Source organism: Camelus bactrianus, chromosome 11, assembly GCF_048773025.1.
Source record: "Camelus bactrianus isolate YW-2024 breed Bactrian camel chromosome 11, ASM4877302v1, whole genome shotgun sequence".
Lineage (NCBI taxonomy): Eukaryota > Metazoa > Chordata > Mammalia > Artiodactyla > Camelidae > Camelus > Camelus bactrianus.
In genome coordinates, this window is record NC_133549.1 from 21,051,283 (window position 1) to 21,067,318 (window position 16,036).

The window sequence follows — 16,036 nt, forward strand, 5'->3', positions numbered from 1 at the left end:
TTTTCATCAACTGTTGTTTTCGGTCTCATGCTCTGGGCCGGGCATGGTGCTACACAGAACTCTTACCATTCGGGACTGAGTAAGAGACTGAATTTGATGGCTTGTGAAGTTAGACGGACAACATGGCCCCAGAGGGTCAAGTCTGAAGGCAGGAGGTTCTGTGCCAGGAGGGAGGCAGAAGGCAGCGCAGTCTGGGTAGGGGCAGCAGAGGGAGGAAGTCAGGACCAGGCCGTCAGTAAGAGCTTTCACAGGAGCCCAGCGCATCAGCAGAGCAGCTGCTTCTAAGCTGTCTGTTCCACCAGTGCCCCATGCACTGGTCCACACTGGGGTGTCTGACACTAACCCAGTGAGGAGAACAGAGGTGTCTGTCTGCCTGTCCGTCTCTCCAGCGGGGTGTGTGACCTTACTTACCGAGAATCAAAATAGTCCCTTGTGCCTTTTACTATTACGCCTCATAATTACATTTTGCATACACTCTTGTATACATCAAAGGGCTTTTAAAAAAATTACTCCCGTACAGTCTGACTTCCAGACTGATTCCAATACAGACTGACATAAAATACATTAAAATCACTTATTCAGCTATTAGCACAGCAGGGTGGAAGTTTCAAAACTACCCTCTTTTCCTTCCCTTTAAAACTTTACCTACAAAATATTTTATCTGTATAAAAAAGGACCCTATTACAGGTCTTCACATTTATGCCTCTAAATTAGTTTCTTCCTTTTAATTATGCATCATGGAATGGCAGAGCCCGGCCTAGTCCTTTGCGTCTGTTAAAAGTACAGTGCCTGGAAAGGCAATTTTGTAATCAGCCAAAGAGATGTCATTATGCAGCAATCATATGATTAGTAATTTTATCATTTACACATTCACCTGGGTGTGAAGACGCAGCAGAGACGGAAGAGGAAAGCACCGAATGCTCTTTCTTCCGCATTCATACCTGGCTACTCGTTTGCCATTCCTGCCTAATGGGTTCCTGTTCCGCAAATATCCTTTTAATGATCTTATACATCAGTTTTATGACCTCTAAGAGATATACATCACAATTAGGCAAAATGTAAATTCACACATGTCCCAATTTAACAACTGTTGCTTCACCCTGAACTCCATCTCTATCACAGCCTGCAAGGTCTTCGAGAAAAATGGGCCCAGAGCTGGGGGCCACGCAGCCCCCTGCCTAACGGGGGCCCTCACAGAGGAAGCTTTCCAGGTCAGCATCGGCATCGTGGAGGACAATGAGCAGCTACGGTGCTGACTTAAGACTCTGTAAAAGCTCAAAACCACATTGCAGACAATTCTAGATCCAAAGTCCCCCTTCTCTCCCCAAACTCTTGTCACATCAGGGCCAGTCACAGCCACTCTCCAGCCCCCAGCACTGCCCTGCCATTTGAAAGAGTAACAAGGCCAAGTGTCATGACTGCATTTCTTCATTTAAACATTAAGCCCAGACTCACCCTTTTCCTTCAACTATCGCTTCTTTAAGATGAATATACGAAGCAGGAAATATACCCTTAGGGGGAAGAAAAAAGACAGTAGTTTTTATTAGCAATATGAATACTGATGGCAAATCAAACAACTGCCCTGAAAAAGGTGGTGGTGGGGAATGGCTGGATCGCTCTTAAATCTGCAAGCAGAGTCTCATATAAAACATACCAAAGAAAACAAAGACACGGGAAAGATGGCGACTCAGTGTGCTTGTGTTTCAAAGAGGCTGCAGATGTCTTAGAGGAAAACAGGAGCAATCTGTCCGCAGAGAAAAAATCCCACCGGGCTGTCCTGTGTCTTCGCCATAGGTCACACCTCGTTTTTACTGCCGACCTCGACACAGGCAGGTCAACAGCCGAGTGATGCCTAAAAACGGCTTCCGATGATGCTCTCCACTGGTTCCTCTCTCAAAATGCTAAAATTGTCATCCAGTTCCTTGACACCATTGACATCACAGATGCACTGTGCAGGCCCACGGGTATGCTCATTAACCGCCAAACAGAGGGGCCATCCGATAAAACAGAAATTGAATGAATTTCACCTAACCTGCCTGGCTACTCCTGGGGGGAGCACCAGTTTGCATTAGGACAGCGTTCTGTATCCCCCAAGGGCACCGCACATGTGGGCTCAACAGATGGTTCCAAGGGGGACAGGTCCTCGAGGGGGAACATTCAGTGTCAGGCACGGTCCGTGAAGAGCCAGGAGCTCTACCCAGAGTTTCATCCTGCTTCCTGAGTAAGCACAACACCTCCCTTATGGGAGTGAGGCAGAGGAGGGCACCTGGAGGCCAAGTAACAGGGCAACAGGCGCTGGGGTCCCGGACAGCACCACACAAACCAGGCCTGGCTTCCTGCGTGACGTGAGATCGATCGCACACAGCAGAGAGTGGCACTGGTGGCTTCAGGCACCTGCTGCAGGAACACAAGCTTCCAACTGGGCTTCCCTGGCATCTGGCCCAGAGGATTTACACAGGAGATCGAGAAACCACAGCTACCAGTCCTGCTCAGGAAGGGCACAGGCACCTCGGATCACCTCCCTGGCTGCCAGGAAAGTGGCCGCCTTTCATATAAAGAAGAATTATTACAGAGACGGAAGGAGTCGGGCAGAAAGACAGAGGTTGAGCAACAAAGAGGACCGGGGAGACCTGAGGCTGGACGGCGGCATTCAGGTCCCATTCTTTGAGACACCTCCTGATCCCAGGACGGTCTCCAGATGCACTTCTGATGTCAACAGCTGAGCACTCAGGGGAGGGCAAGAAAACAAAGAAGCCAGTCTCACCCCTGTGCATGTCCACAGGCGGAGACACCTCTCACTCTCAGTAAACCTACTGTCAAGAATCATGGAGCCATGGAAGAAACGAGGCTGGACACAGCTGGAGGCTGGAAACGAGCAACCTCTCCAGCCAGGGCAGACAGGCCCAGCCCAGATCTGCTACACAATTGTGAATACATACAAAAGGATACTTCCTGAAGGACCAAGTCGGGATTCTAGGAGTCAAGTCCCTTCTCCGCTAATACCTGGGGCAGGGCGCAATGCAGAACCACCACCGCTTTAAGCTTCAATTTCCTCACCTGCTAACAAAGATTTTAGATGGAAAAATAAATACACTTCTACCCAGCTCTCCTGTCTCAGTGAGCTGTAAAGTCAGGGCCCTCTGGTGCAGGGCAGGAGGCATTAGGGCTCAGGGAGGCACGGGGCAGGGGGAGTAGGGACAGATCCCACATTGGGCAGGTGGAACCAGACACCAAATGCCAAAGAAGCACCAAAGAAGCGCAACATCTCCCCGGGGGTGTGCCTAGCTTGTGCAATCGTAGCTTTGTCACGGGGGTGGGTGGTCTGTGATCCTAATCTCTTTATTAATAAAGTCCTCAGTGGTGGCTTTCTCAGATGAAACTCAGGTTTTCATCTGCAGGAAAACATTCTTGATTATAGAAAGAACAGTCAGTGTGAGAAGAGAGCCTTCCCCGGAGACATCTATTCCACCGTCTACCTGGTTGGACTCTACCCTGTTCACACCTCGGGGCTCCAGGTCATCGGACGTGCAGAGCTCACAGCCCCCTCTGAGCTCGGCGGGGTGGGGGTGGGAGGGCCTGGCTCCAATCTGCAGATCAGGCTCATCAGTATTCCCAACAGCGCCTCTCACGTTAGGACAGACCACACCGGAGGAAGGCTGCAGTGGAGCCTCTGAAATGACTGTGACCAGAGGATGGACCGCTCCCACCTGTCCCGCACGGCCTGGGTGCGGGGTGTCTGGGAAGCAGCGAGGCCCCAGGCTTGAGCAGCTGACCTTCAGAAGACTCAGTTACAGGCTCACGACCACAAGAGGCCTCCAGCCGAATGAGGAGATAATGAGAGGCCAGGCTAAGAAACAGAGATAGAACGAACCATCTGTCAAGCCTAATTCGATTTTATAAGTTAACGTGGACAGCCGCAACTACTGCTTAGAATGGACAGTACTGCACAATCACAGAATGAAATGGAAGAGCCATAATTAGATTTTGTGAAGTTAAGAATGGAAAAGCCACAACAGAGCGACGTATGGGACCGTCCACCGCAGTGATGGAGGTGTAATTGCACGTCTTAGCTTCAGAAATTCAAACCACCACGCATATAAACTGCCCGGGGAAGCAGAACCTCTTTGTTTTGCAAGCCAACATAAGCGGTATAAAAATAGTTATAAGCAAGAGGGCAAGAAGCAATGTGAGTGCTGCAAGTCTGTTCATTTACCATCAAGGATTACATAAGATTGAAAATTGGGAGCAGGACTTTTTTCCTTACGTCGATATACCCAGATCATTCTCTTACACATCCTGTGCTTAAACAGGAGGCAGAATTTTACTAGGAAAAGAGGATCCACCTTTCAGGAGAACAGGTCAACACCACCCCAAAGCCCGGCCATTCGCTCACAGAAAGGACATTACAATTCCTTCATACGTGTGTTGTTCAGAAGAAAACAGTTCAGGGCAGCCCACATTTCAGCCCATATATATATATATATATTTTTTTTTTAATTCAGAGAAAGGGACGTGTAAGGACAACTCAGACAGAACTGGTTTCCTCTGCTGGTGGGGCTTCTGAAGGGACATGCACTGTGTTTAATAGCAAGAAGGACTTACCTTCTTGGACTTTTTTCTCAAGGTGTAGCCTCTGTACCACCCTAAACAGACACAAAATTGAAAGAGTTAGTTCAGGGAGACAGCGCAGGGCCCTAACAGCACCTTCGCGTCGCGGAGAGCCCCTTGTTCTGCAGAGCCGCGAAGTCAGGACTGCTTCACCACTACATGTAAAATGGATACATGGCAAGGTCCTACTGTGCAGCACAGGGGACTGTACTCGATACCTTCTGATGGCCTATAATGAAAAAGAATATGAAAACGAATACATGGATACAGGTATACGTGAACCGCAATGCTGTACGCCAGAAACTAACACAACATTGTAAATTGACTCTACTCCAAATAAATAAATAATAATTTTTTTAAAAAAAAGAAATCAGTAATCCTAAAGCTTTGGCGATATGTTACGGGGTTTCGTAGAGGGCGTGTCAACACCATGCTCGGGGCCTGGTTAGGGACCTTCACAGACAGACCTCCAGCTCCTTTATCTCCATTTGCCACACATGGCCTTCAAGGTGTCAACCTGAAGTTAGGAAGCACAGCTTTAGGAGGAGGAGTTGCCCTTCAGACCACAGTGCCCGGGTCAGCTCCTTGAGTGGGCACTTTCCTGCCTCCCCTCCGCCGGATGGAGGGGGTCACTGCCAAGTGCACATACCAGCATCCTCAGATCACCCATGGCTGCCGCCTAACAGAAATCCTATTGAGAGCTGACTTCCTCCCTCCTCGGGACAGAGGGGCTTCGCCCTGGAACAGCCACGATCACACAAAGTGCTTCTGTGGCAAAGACTTGACGCCCAACAGGAAGCACCAGGCCCAGGAACACGGCCCACCTACCCCTCGGGGTCTGGCCTAGACTCCAGTTCCCACCCCGTCATTATGGGGAGGGGAAGGAAACAGAGCAGAAGACAGACATGCTACTAGCACTGCTGTCATGAGCTAAACGCCACTGGAAGAGGACATTTAACAACGGACCGGACCTAACCACACCCTTGGCACCTCCCCTGAGGCTGAGGACAGAAACATCCCCACCCAGGGGTCCACGGTCGGTGACCAGCCTCCCAACATCCCCTCTATAGCAGGACGTCGGCAGATGTGTCCTGCTTTAGGCCATCTCGCCCCAGGAAAGGAAATCAAAAGCTCAAACAAATTCTAATTCTGCCCCCTCAGGAACAAAAGGACACGCTGGAGAATGCTGGAGATGTGGAAAATGTGTGCTGGGTAATCTTCAAGGGAACCACCAAATACTGGGGTTTTATACAGTATCAGAAAGTCATGGAACCCACACCTCATGGCCTTTCTCTCGTCTTCTGAAACAGCCTACAGTCTAGGTAGTATGTGTGTCTCTAAATGCATCTACCTTTATTCAGAAAAAAAGTTATGGAAGCAACCTAAATGTCCATCGACAGATGACTGGATAAAGAAGTTGTGGTATATTTATACAATGGACTACTACTCAGCCATAAAAAAGAATAAAATAATGCCATTTGCAGCAACATGGATGGGCGTAGAGATCATCATTCTAAGTGAAGTAAGCCAGAAAGAGAAGTACCATATGATATTACTCACATGGAATCTTAAAAGGGAAAAAAAGACACTATGAACTATCTACAAAACAGAAACAGACTTGCAGACATGGTAAACAATCTCATGGTTACTGGCGAAAGGGGCTGGGAAGGGATAAATTTGGGAGTTTGAGATTTACAAATATTAGCCACTATATATAAAAACAGATCAAAAAAAAGTTTTTGCTCTATAGCACAGGGAACTATGTTCAATATCTTGTAATACTCTTTAATGAAAAAGAATATAAAAAAGAAAAAAAAGTCAAACCTCGGAAACCAGGGATGAGGGTGCGAAGAAACTGAAAATGGGCCAACACTGCACCAATGACCGCACACCTCTTACAAAGCAGTAATTTAATAACCAGAGTGGGGAGGAACCAGGAAGTGATGGGGCTAAAGTCGTCGTGGGATTATTAACAGATGCTTTCTGAGCATTCAGAGAAGATGGAAACTGTCAGGAACCTTGCAAGGGATGTGCTAAGAGCTAGATCTGGCACTGGGCTCAGGTGGGACGGGGGAAACCACGTCACGAAGGTCCTGGGTCCTGCCCAGCTCACAAGCGCCCGCCTGAAGATGCACAGGACATCACCTGCGTCAGGTGTATCAAGTCCTGCTGAGCACTGACCAACCAGAGAGCCGAAAGCCAGATGTGACCAAACCATGTCCTGGAGGACAGCATCTACCTGCCCACAGGGTGTTCTGGAGCCGCCCCGTGGACCGTATTTTGCAGGCACCACGGGGCAGACCCAGTCCGGAAGATGCAGGTTCAAGAAGCAACACAATCATTCTGAGGAAGATGATAGTCCCAGCTGTGGAGCTTCCAGAGGGCTGGGGCCAGGTGGCCGGTCACCTGGGACAAGGCGCAGGGGACGCCTGCCGGGCGGAGGTTGGGCCGGAGGGCAGGGTGGTCTCCTGTGAAACCACTGCCTAGTAACACGACTGCTTTTTCCAGTTTGTTGTGACTTGAACTTTGTCCCTGCAATGAGATCAAGTCCTAACTCCCTCTACGTGGGGATGTGACCTTATCTAGAAATCAGGTCTTTGCAGGTAATCAGATTAAGAGGAGGTCATTACAGTGGACCCTGATCCAATATGACTGGTGTCCTTATAAAAAGGAGAAACAGACACAGACCGGCACGGGGAGAACCACGTGTCCATGAAGGAAGAAACTCGGCTGCTGCGCCAACGAGGGAAGGGAAGCCAAAGATGTCGGCAAATCCCCAGACGCTAGCAGACCCACGTGGGACAGCGTCTCTCAGCCCTCAGAAGCAACCAACCCTGCCGACACCCTGACCTTGGACTTCCAGCCTCCAGAAGTGTGAGAGAACACACTTCTGCTGTTTAAACTCCCCACGGTGTGCTCCTTGGTTATAGCAGCCACGGGAAACTCAGACACAGTCCTCACAAAGACCTTCCGCTGACAGATGCTGGTAGCAGGGAAAGGCACTAAGGTGCACTGGGGAGGAAAAGAGATCATTGTCACTTGTAAAGATCTGAATAAATTAAGTTTCAGTGCTGTGGTTTAATCAAAAGAGTAACTTCCTAATCTTGGTGCAAGGCCCGCGAGCCCCCTCAGGCACAGCACGCGGTCCCCAGACATCTTCATGGAAGTGAGCAGGTGGCAGGATCAGCACCTCCCTGGAGAGTCACTGAACCAGCATCGGTGACCCGGGCCCACCTCTGCTGCTTGGTCGGCCCTGGGCGCTGCTCAAAGGCAGACGCAGACCCTGAATGACCCCTCAAGGGCCTGTCCCCCACCACAGTGACCTGGCGAGTTCTTTCCTTGTGTTCTGTGCTTCCAGCCTCCATGAGCCTGAGACAGAAAAATTAATCATAACTCGAAAGTAAATGTGTTCTTTGAACCTTAATCTAAAGAGTGATCATCTAGAAATTACATCCTCTGGAGCAATCCCAGGAATACCCTGAACAGGATCACACAGGAAAAGAAAATTAAATTTGACAAACAGGAAGAAATTTTCTTAGATGAAAAGGGGGAGGGGCAAAGAGAAAGGAAGAAAATACCCAAATACAATCCATGAAGTTTGAACAGAACGAGAGGGAAAGAGCAGAAAACAATTATTCCATTGTTCTCTGATGATAATAAAGCCACCAAGTTTCCTCAAATCAAAACTCCTTCCCCAAATGCATTTCCCTGATCGGAATCTGACTAAAACCAGTAAGACAGCCATCAGAAAAGGGAAACTCGGTTTATGTTACAGGGTCTTTAAAAAGATTGGTAGTGACCTAAAATGAAAAAGAATATGAAAATGAATGTGTGTGTGTGTGTGAGACTGAAATACCATGCTGTATACCTGAAACCGAAACAACACTGTGAACTGACTACACTTCAATTAAAAAGGAAAAAAAAAAAAACTGGAATATTTTAACCAGAACTTGGAAGACTGAGGAGTCAAGAAACCAAACACTCACTGAGGAATCCTTTCTCGTGATGCTGGCCAAAAGTCAAATGCCCGCTATCAGATTTTTTTTTAAGTTAAATGTACAACAAAGATCATTGACTCGCCTAAGGCTTGTTTAATGAGTGTATTCTTCTGACGCAGCAAAGAACAAGAAGTCGCAGCCCCCACTGCCCGGGCTGCACAGGAAACGGTTATCTATTCAGGAATGACGTCACTGCTCCCTGTCCATTACCCAGGATTTCAGCTGCAATGGACCGAGGGCAGAAATAAAAAAGATGTAAGAGCATTTTTCCCTTCGGATCAGAAAAGTGTCTGAGATGAGAGGTTTGATCCTTAACCTTTATTTAATTTCTCTGTATCCTCTCAGCCACTGGTCACATATACTGAGAGCAGATAAGGCAATCTAACCGTCAGCTGTAAAAACTGAACACAAGCCAAACACGTCCATCACAGCTCCTCGTTCACCTAAGGACCAGGATGGTGTTTGCAGCATTACATCTGCTTCCAGGCAAACGTCATTAAAGCTGATCCCTCCCCCAATAGGACATGTTTTAGGGTAAAAGGTGCAAATGGAATGGAATTCTAAGCCAGCATGTGTCAGATGGAGAAGTAAGGGACATGGACCTGGGTACGTTGATGGGTTTGGGCGCAGGAACACTGGGGCAAGCCGCAGCCTGCCTGGTGTCCGGGAGCTGAACACCAAGTGCAAAAGTGGATTCCAAAGACGGAGTCTGAAGCTCATTTTGTGATGACTGTGGGATGCCTGCAATTTCCTCCTCCCACTCCCACCTCCTACTTGGAAGGGTTTGGCTAAACCCAATCCTAAAGCAGTTGTGCTGTTGGAATTATCGATTTTAATCAGTTCTTTTTATTCCTATGTTATTTTGGGAGTCACCCTTTCAAACAGAAAATAAAAGCCACTAACGCTAAAACCAATCTCACAAAACTTCCAGATGTGAGGAGTCTCCGAATCCAGCTCATTGTGGCTTCTCTTCTGTGCAGCATTAAAACGAAAGGTGCCCCATTTAAATCATTTGCAAAACACTAAATATGAAAAGCAATTGTCTGAAAAACCAAGGACATCGGAAAACCACAGTCATCGACAGTATATTTATTGGATAATGTAACAACTGTTTCCCTGGACCAAAAGCCGCGTGGCTGTGACACTCTCTGTTCACCCCAAAGAAAACGGGGTCAGAGATTTAAAAAAAAAAAAAAAAGGAAGTAAGAAATGAGAATTTTGGTTCCTCTGACGAAGTTGTTAACAAGTCCGAGAGCATAAAAAACCTCACCCTTCACATCAACCGCCTCAAAACAATGAGCTGAAACACTAAAATATCTCAAATGTACTTAAATTTTTTTTCGAGTCTGACTCTCGTTGGGTTCGCCTCTGTCCCACCAAGAATGAAGGCCATGAAACTCCCGGCAAATGGAGCGGTGAGAGCGAGGACCAACTGCAGGTCAGACGGCCGGCAGGCGGGCCGGGCTGCCCGGCGGAGCCCAGCCTGGTCAGAGCCAGACGGCTGTCAAGAGGAGGCCAAGGGTCATGCCTCTGGGAGACAAGATGAAAATTCTCAAGAAGCTGGGAGAAAGCACGAGTGACGCCGACGGGGGGAGCCTTCCTGACATCAGGGAGGCAGCCCTGCACACCGTTAGGGAAAAACGAGGCCACGGGGCCAGCGTGGAGGCTGTGCCCCCGTCTGCTCCTAGGTGCTCCGCATCCCTGACATGAGCATCGAGGTGGAGACTGAGTTAACCTTTGGGTGGAGGGTCAGCCCAGAGAGGGGCGGCCGGCGACGCTGCAGGCCAAACGCGTTTACAAGCAGCTGGAGGAAACCACCGGGAAGGGCGACCCAGGTAAGAGTCACGCGAGCAAGGGAAGGTTTGAGGAGTGTCGAAATCACTGCAGCCTGCGAAATTTGAGGTTGATGGAGGAGGAAGAATGGCTACGTGCCCAGTGGGCACCCGAGTACTCCAAGCAACTCCAGAACCTGGGGTCAGGGCTAGAGGCTTTGGACCTCAGCAGGGCTTCAACGCCCAGGAGATACGCCTGGAAGTGCTTGCCTCCGAAGACTTTCAGGGAAGAAGACAAAAATCCAGAAAGCTTAGAGGAAGCTACGGACAGGAGGTCCCTTATTTTTTGTGCTAGTGCCATAGGTGACAAAATGATAAAGCCATTGCTGCTTTATAAAGACCCCGATCCCACCCGTCTTACAGAGAAAGATTAAAAAACACCATCTTGTTTTCTGGCCATGATTAACAGTATCGTTAACAGATGACTTCTTTCTGGACTGGTTTCCTAATTGTTTTATCTATCAAACCTGCAGTTCTTTAACAGAAAAAAAGAACTCAGAGTGTTACTAATCTGGACAGACTTCCCAGGCACCCAGACTCACTATTCTTTGCTCATCCTAATGCTGGTTTTGGGTTTCCCCTTCTGGAAAGCTCCAGCTCTCTTCAACACTTGGCTCAGGGTATGGCTGAAGCATTCAGCAGGTGTTACACCACACATAAGTTTGACCATTCTGCTGACTATTGAAAAAAACCCTTACCTCACTTTGAAAGAAACATGGCAACAGTAAACATTGCTGATGCTTTGGTAGCGATAAGTGAGGTGACGGATGCTCTAAAACCAGCTGCTCTTAATAAAGTCTGGAGGAAACTTTGGGGGAAAAAAATGTTTTTTCCAGTGGTCAGTTATTAACAGTCAAGATGTACATACATTTGCAAAAAAAGGAGAACAATGGGGTTTTATTTTGTAATAATGAAAACAACTATTTCAACAGAAAACTTCAGAGGTTAAAAATTTAGGAATTTAGTTTTAAGTTCATCTTAATTAAAAAAAAAAGATTTAAATAACAGATAACCTCACTACATGGTGTCTATCATGTAAGAAAACCCATCATATACCCTTTCCTAATAGGGTGATGCTTTCCCTGCTAGGCACTGAAAACGTGTGCCAACTGTACAGAACTATAAAAGGAAAAACATCAAAATAAATACGCACCTTCGTATGTTTCCAAGATATGCACGGTGTCTCCTATTTGTAAAGAAAGTTCATCTGCTCCCCTGGCATCATAGTTATAAAAAGCTGTTTGGAGGGAAAAGAGCAAAGACGATGTTAGCAGAAGTGGAAGTAACTTATGCTGGATTGTTTCTGCCTGCTTTTAATATTGAAATATTCAGTCTTTGCCTGGCTTATCCTCTCTGAGACCCACAAAAGTGGCCTTTCCTTCAAGGGTCCTCAGTTTAAGTAGAAGAACTTCATAAATACTCATAACACTAGACAATCGTAAGTGACTTATGGTGGTAGAATATGTATGATGTGAAATTTCCCTTTTTTAACCATTTTAGGTGTACAATTCAGCAGTATTACTTACACTCACCATGTTACCCTGCCTTCACCACTGCTAATATCCAAAACCTTGCCATCACTCCAAACAGAAACCCCATAACCATCAAGTAGTAACTCCCTGCTCCTGCTCCCCCAGCTGCTGGTAACCTGTAACCTACTTCCTGTCTCTGTGAATGTGACGACCCCAGCTACCTCATGAAGGGAATCACACATTATGTGTCTGCCTCTTCCCCGTAGCACGAGGTGTTTCAGGGTCCATGCATGTTGACCCACGTATCAGAACTTCATTCCTGTCTGTGGCTGAGTAATGTTTACAAGAGGAAGAAAACTGAAGGCACTGTCAACAACGCTTCGATGATCACTTCATATACTGTCTTATATTTCCATTAACAGATTTTTTTATTAGATGACTTTTTAGTTTCTATGAATCAGTTACACATGGACTGAATAGTCTTTGAAAACAAAGTTGATTTTAAAAATGATATAGCCACATCGTAGAGCCAGTGTTGATATGAAGCATCAAAACTACAATCAAGTAGGCAAAACTACGTCTCATATTAAGGAGAAATCCTTAAAACTGGCACCACTCAACAAATGTCTGAAATCCCAAATGTCTATCCTGACATAAAGCAGTTCTGTCCCTCCCAGTTTAGCATGTAAAAGTCATTCCATTAAATTCAGACCATACTTTTGCTCAAGCGTTAGGAGGTGAAGGTAACTATCCCAGCGAGAAAAGGATGTTAAAAGGTGCTTATGACCTCAAAATAGTCAATTAGCCCACTTTCAATTTAAAAACAAACTACACACGCACACACACACACACACATACACAGAGGGATTCTGCCTAAAAAGATGTCCGACTTGAGATAAAACTCATCTTTAACCTCTGATCGGTATATGTATGACTGAAACATTATGCTGTACATCAGAAACTGACACACTGTAACTGACTATACTTCAATTTAAAAAAAAACCCTCTGATCAAACTCTCATCCATCCTCCCGGAACTGCCAGGCGAGTCTGCCCTTTACAGGCACCTTTCCCGTATCCGTCTCTGGAATTCTTTGATCACTTCACGTGCAAACTTCTCCAACAAGCACGGTGGATCCTCCACCACCCGACCAAGCTCGCCTTGCTTCCCAACCACACGCTCTCGGTCCCTTGTCCCCGCTTCTCCCTCCATGAAAGAAAGAAGCCGCCCATCCCACACCTGTGTGTCCCAGCACACCCCTCCCCCAGGGGGCCCTCCCCCAGGTGCCACCTGTCCCCGAGAGCCAAGTCCAGGTAAGTGTCTGCTCTTTCAACCCCCTCTGCCAGCAGGCCAAGCACCGAGCCCACGCCCTGTCATCAGCTCCATAACCAAGCTCCGTTCGTGGCCTCCGGAAGCAGACGGACCTCCACCCCTGAAGACCCGGGTGACCCCCAAGGAATGACCTACACCCTGCACTGCCAGCTTCCCTGGCTGCAAAGTAAGGATACTGAGATCTGCCTCATAAGATGGTGTGTGCACTTTGTGTCTTACAAGAAAATAATGCTGCCAAATAATGCTTAAAGAAAATCATGCTGCCGCAGTGGGGTGCCAGCAGGGAACACTCAGTAAACTGTAAAAGCTCTTATTGTGGTTGGGGTTACTTTGTTTTTACCGAAACAAAGACTTCTCTCGCTACCAGACTCCTCTTTAAAAAGCCAAAGAGAGCAGATTACCACATGTTCACAAAAATTCTAAAACACCAATATCCGTATATACGTAGAAAATTCTTTTTTCCCAGGTATTTTCCTATATATTCACCAAAATTCATAAAATTTAAATGTCCTCAACTGACATTAAGTTATTAGTAGTTATTAAGTTTATTTAGCATTTTATGGTGCATATTTAAGAAGACATAACTGCATTAGATAAAGGAAGCCAAGAATACATGCCAGCCTGGCCTTGCCCAGCACAACCACTTCCCTAAGCCTCCAGGAAACATAAATGCATTTATCACCATTCTTAACAGCATCTCGGCCAGCATGCCTCCTCTATTACAGATGCGGAAAAAACACACACGTCAAATACAATACAAATAAGCTAAAATGAACACGTCCACTGTAAATACACTCAGGTCCCTGTGAATTTGAAAGGCACACACGCACAGACCTTTAAGTAGTGCCCCCTCCATCTCTGAAGAAGGCAGAGAAAAGCAGTTGTGAAAATCTCATACAACAGAGACACTGCAAATTTAACTATGAAATGAGCCTTAAAGACTCATGATGTTATAGATGAAGGGAAAAGTGCCTCCAAGGGTTTATGCACGTGGCCCCAAATGACCACAACACCGGCGCTCCACCGCCCCCAGCCAGTGTTTATGCCTCTTAGTATTACTGCCTAAACAAGTCCATATTTAAAAGCAAATTAAAAGACTCAAGTATAGAAGATTATTGGGCAAGGAAGTGGGAGGGACGGGGAAGCGTGGTAGACAGAATACAGGCCCACGGAGATGTCCACTTCCCAATCCCGGGACCTGTGAGGATGCAGAAGGGGCTCTGCGTGTGACTGGGGTGAAGACCTCGAGATGGGGGCGCCACTCCTGAGTTACGCAGGTGGGCGCGTTATGATCACAGGTTCCTTAAGAGCAAGACGGGAGGGTCAGAGTCAGAAAGAGATGTGACACCGGAAGAAGAGCTCGAAGTGAAGCAAGGAAGGGGCCACAAAGCAAGGAATGTGGGAGCCTCCAGGAACTGGAAAAGGCAGGTAAAGGATTCTGCCCCAGAGCCTCCAGGAGCGCAGCCCTGCCGAAAGCTTGAATTTAGGACTCTGATATCCAGAACTGTGTGAGGTTACACATTTGCGTCCTTTTAAACCCCTAAATCTGTAATCTGTGACAGCAGCCCCGGGAAGCATTCGGGAGGTATGCAGGGAAAACAATTGAAAAGTGGTATTTTGTGGTTAATTTATTCACGGCTGAGCCATTGCAGACATTTGCGTCTGACACGCCTGAGGCTGAGGTTCCCCCAGTTCTTGGATAATCGAAAAATGAGAACAATGCAGGGATTTCTTTCTTAAGTAAAGCCAAAAGTATTCACCGCAATAGACGATGCCTTACTCTGATTATATGACCTTTCAGAGCTGTTCCTTTTGGGGGCGGTGAGAGCAGAGACAAGAAAGACCCGAAGCATCTTTCCTTTCTGCAGGATGATGATGGGAGATGGCATCTGGGTTTAAAAGTGTCTCTACTTGAGAAGCACAGAGAAGGCAGCCTTTCTGCAGTCCGCCTTCTTTATCTGCCCGATGTGTGAGGATGCGGGAACACCTCCACAGGAGAGCGTGGTCCTCGCGCGTCCATTCACATCTTCTCAGAGAGCGCCGCTCACCTCCCTCTGGCTGCTGGGCTGTATGCTTAATCGATTCCTTCTCCTCAAGGCCATTGACCTTTTTTAATAGCCAGTTTGAGACGGCGTCGCTGGGTGTAAACGCACGTTCACATGAATTTCTCAATCCTGGACTGTAGAGTACGGTGCAGAAGCCTGACGTGTTACTCACGTGAAAAGTGAAACGGGAAAGGAGGTGGAGATGACCCAGCACAAAGCTTCTTTCCCAGGATGGTGGGGGTTTTGTTGTTGTTTGGGGGTTTTTGGTTTTTGTTTTATTTTGTTTTGTTTTCCCCTGTAAGAGTCGGCAAGAGCCCAGAGTGAGGAAGCACGTGGACTTTTTTCCCCAAAAAATAAAAAAGTAACACTTTGGTTTGTGCTCTATACAACTTAGATGCATCAGAGATGTGGAAAAGCCAGCGTCATCTCCTCTGCTCAATCTCTAGATCACCCTAAAAACGGCTGCCCGGGGATGTAAGGCAAGACCACCGCTCCTGAATCAGAGAGGAGGGCTTCCATCTGCACCAAGATTATTAATAACACTGATGGTGGTAGTGCTACAGATGCAGATGATGGTGATGACGATGATGACGGTGAGGGCAACGACGATGGTCACGACGCTGCCGACACTGATGATACCGGCTGATGTTGATGCTGATGGTACTGGATGACATGTCCCGGGTATATTCCGTGGGGTGGCGGCAGGCTAAGAGCTTTACATGTTCAAACTAATTTAACCCTCACGACAG

General features: G+C 47.3%; 1 protein-coding gene across 2 annotated transcripts in view; it reads right to left on the reverse strand.

The window, feature by feature from the left end:
• The window catches only part of DOCK1 (dedicator of cytokinesis 1), a 484,307-nt gene that overhangs the window by 423,156 nt on the left and 45,115 nt on the right, over window positions 1-16,036 (reverse strand). For both annotated transcript variants that reach the window (XM_074373399.1, XM_074373400.1), the window contains exons 2-4: window positions 11,592-11,675; window positions 4,603-4,643; window positions 1,456-1,511 (exon numbers count right to left, since the gene is read on the reverse strand). In XM_074373399.1, coding sequence (XP_074229500.1) covers window positions 1,456-1,511; window positions 4,603-4,643; window positions 11,592-11,675 — 181 coding nt within the window. The remainder of the gene's footprint in view (window positions 1-1,455; window positions 1,512-4,602; window positions 4,644-11,591; window positions 11,676-16,036) is intronic.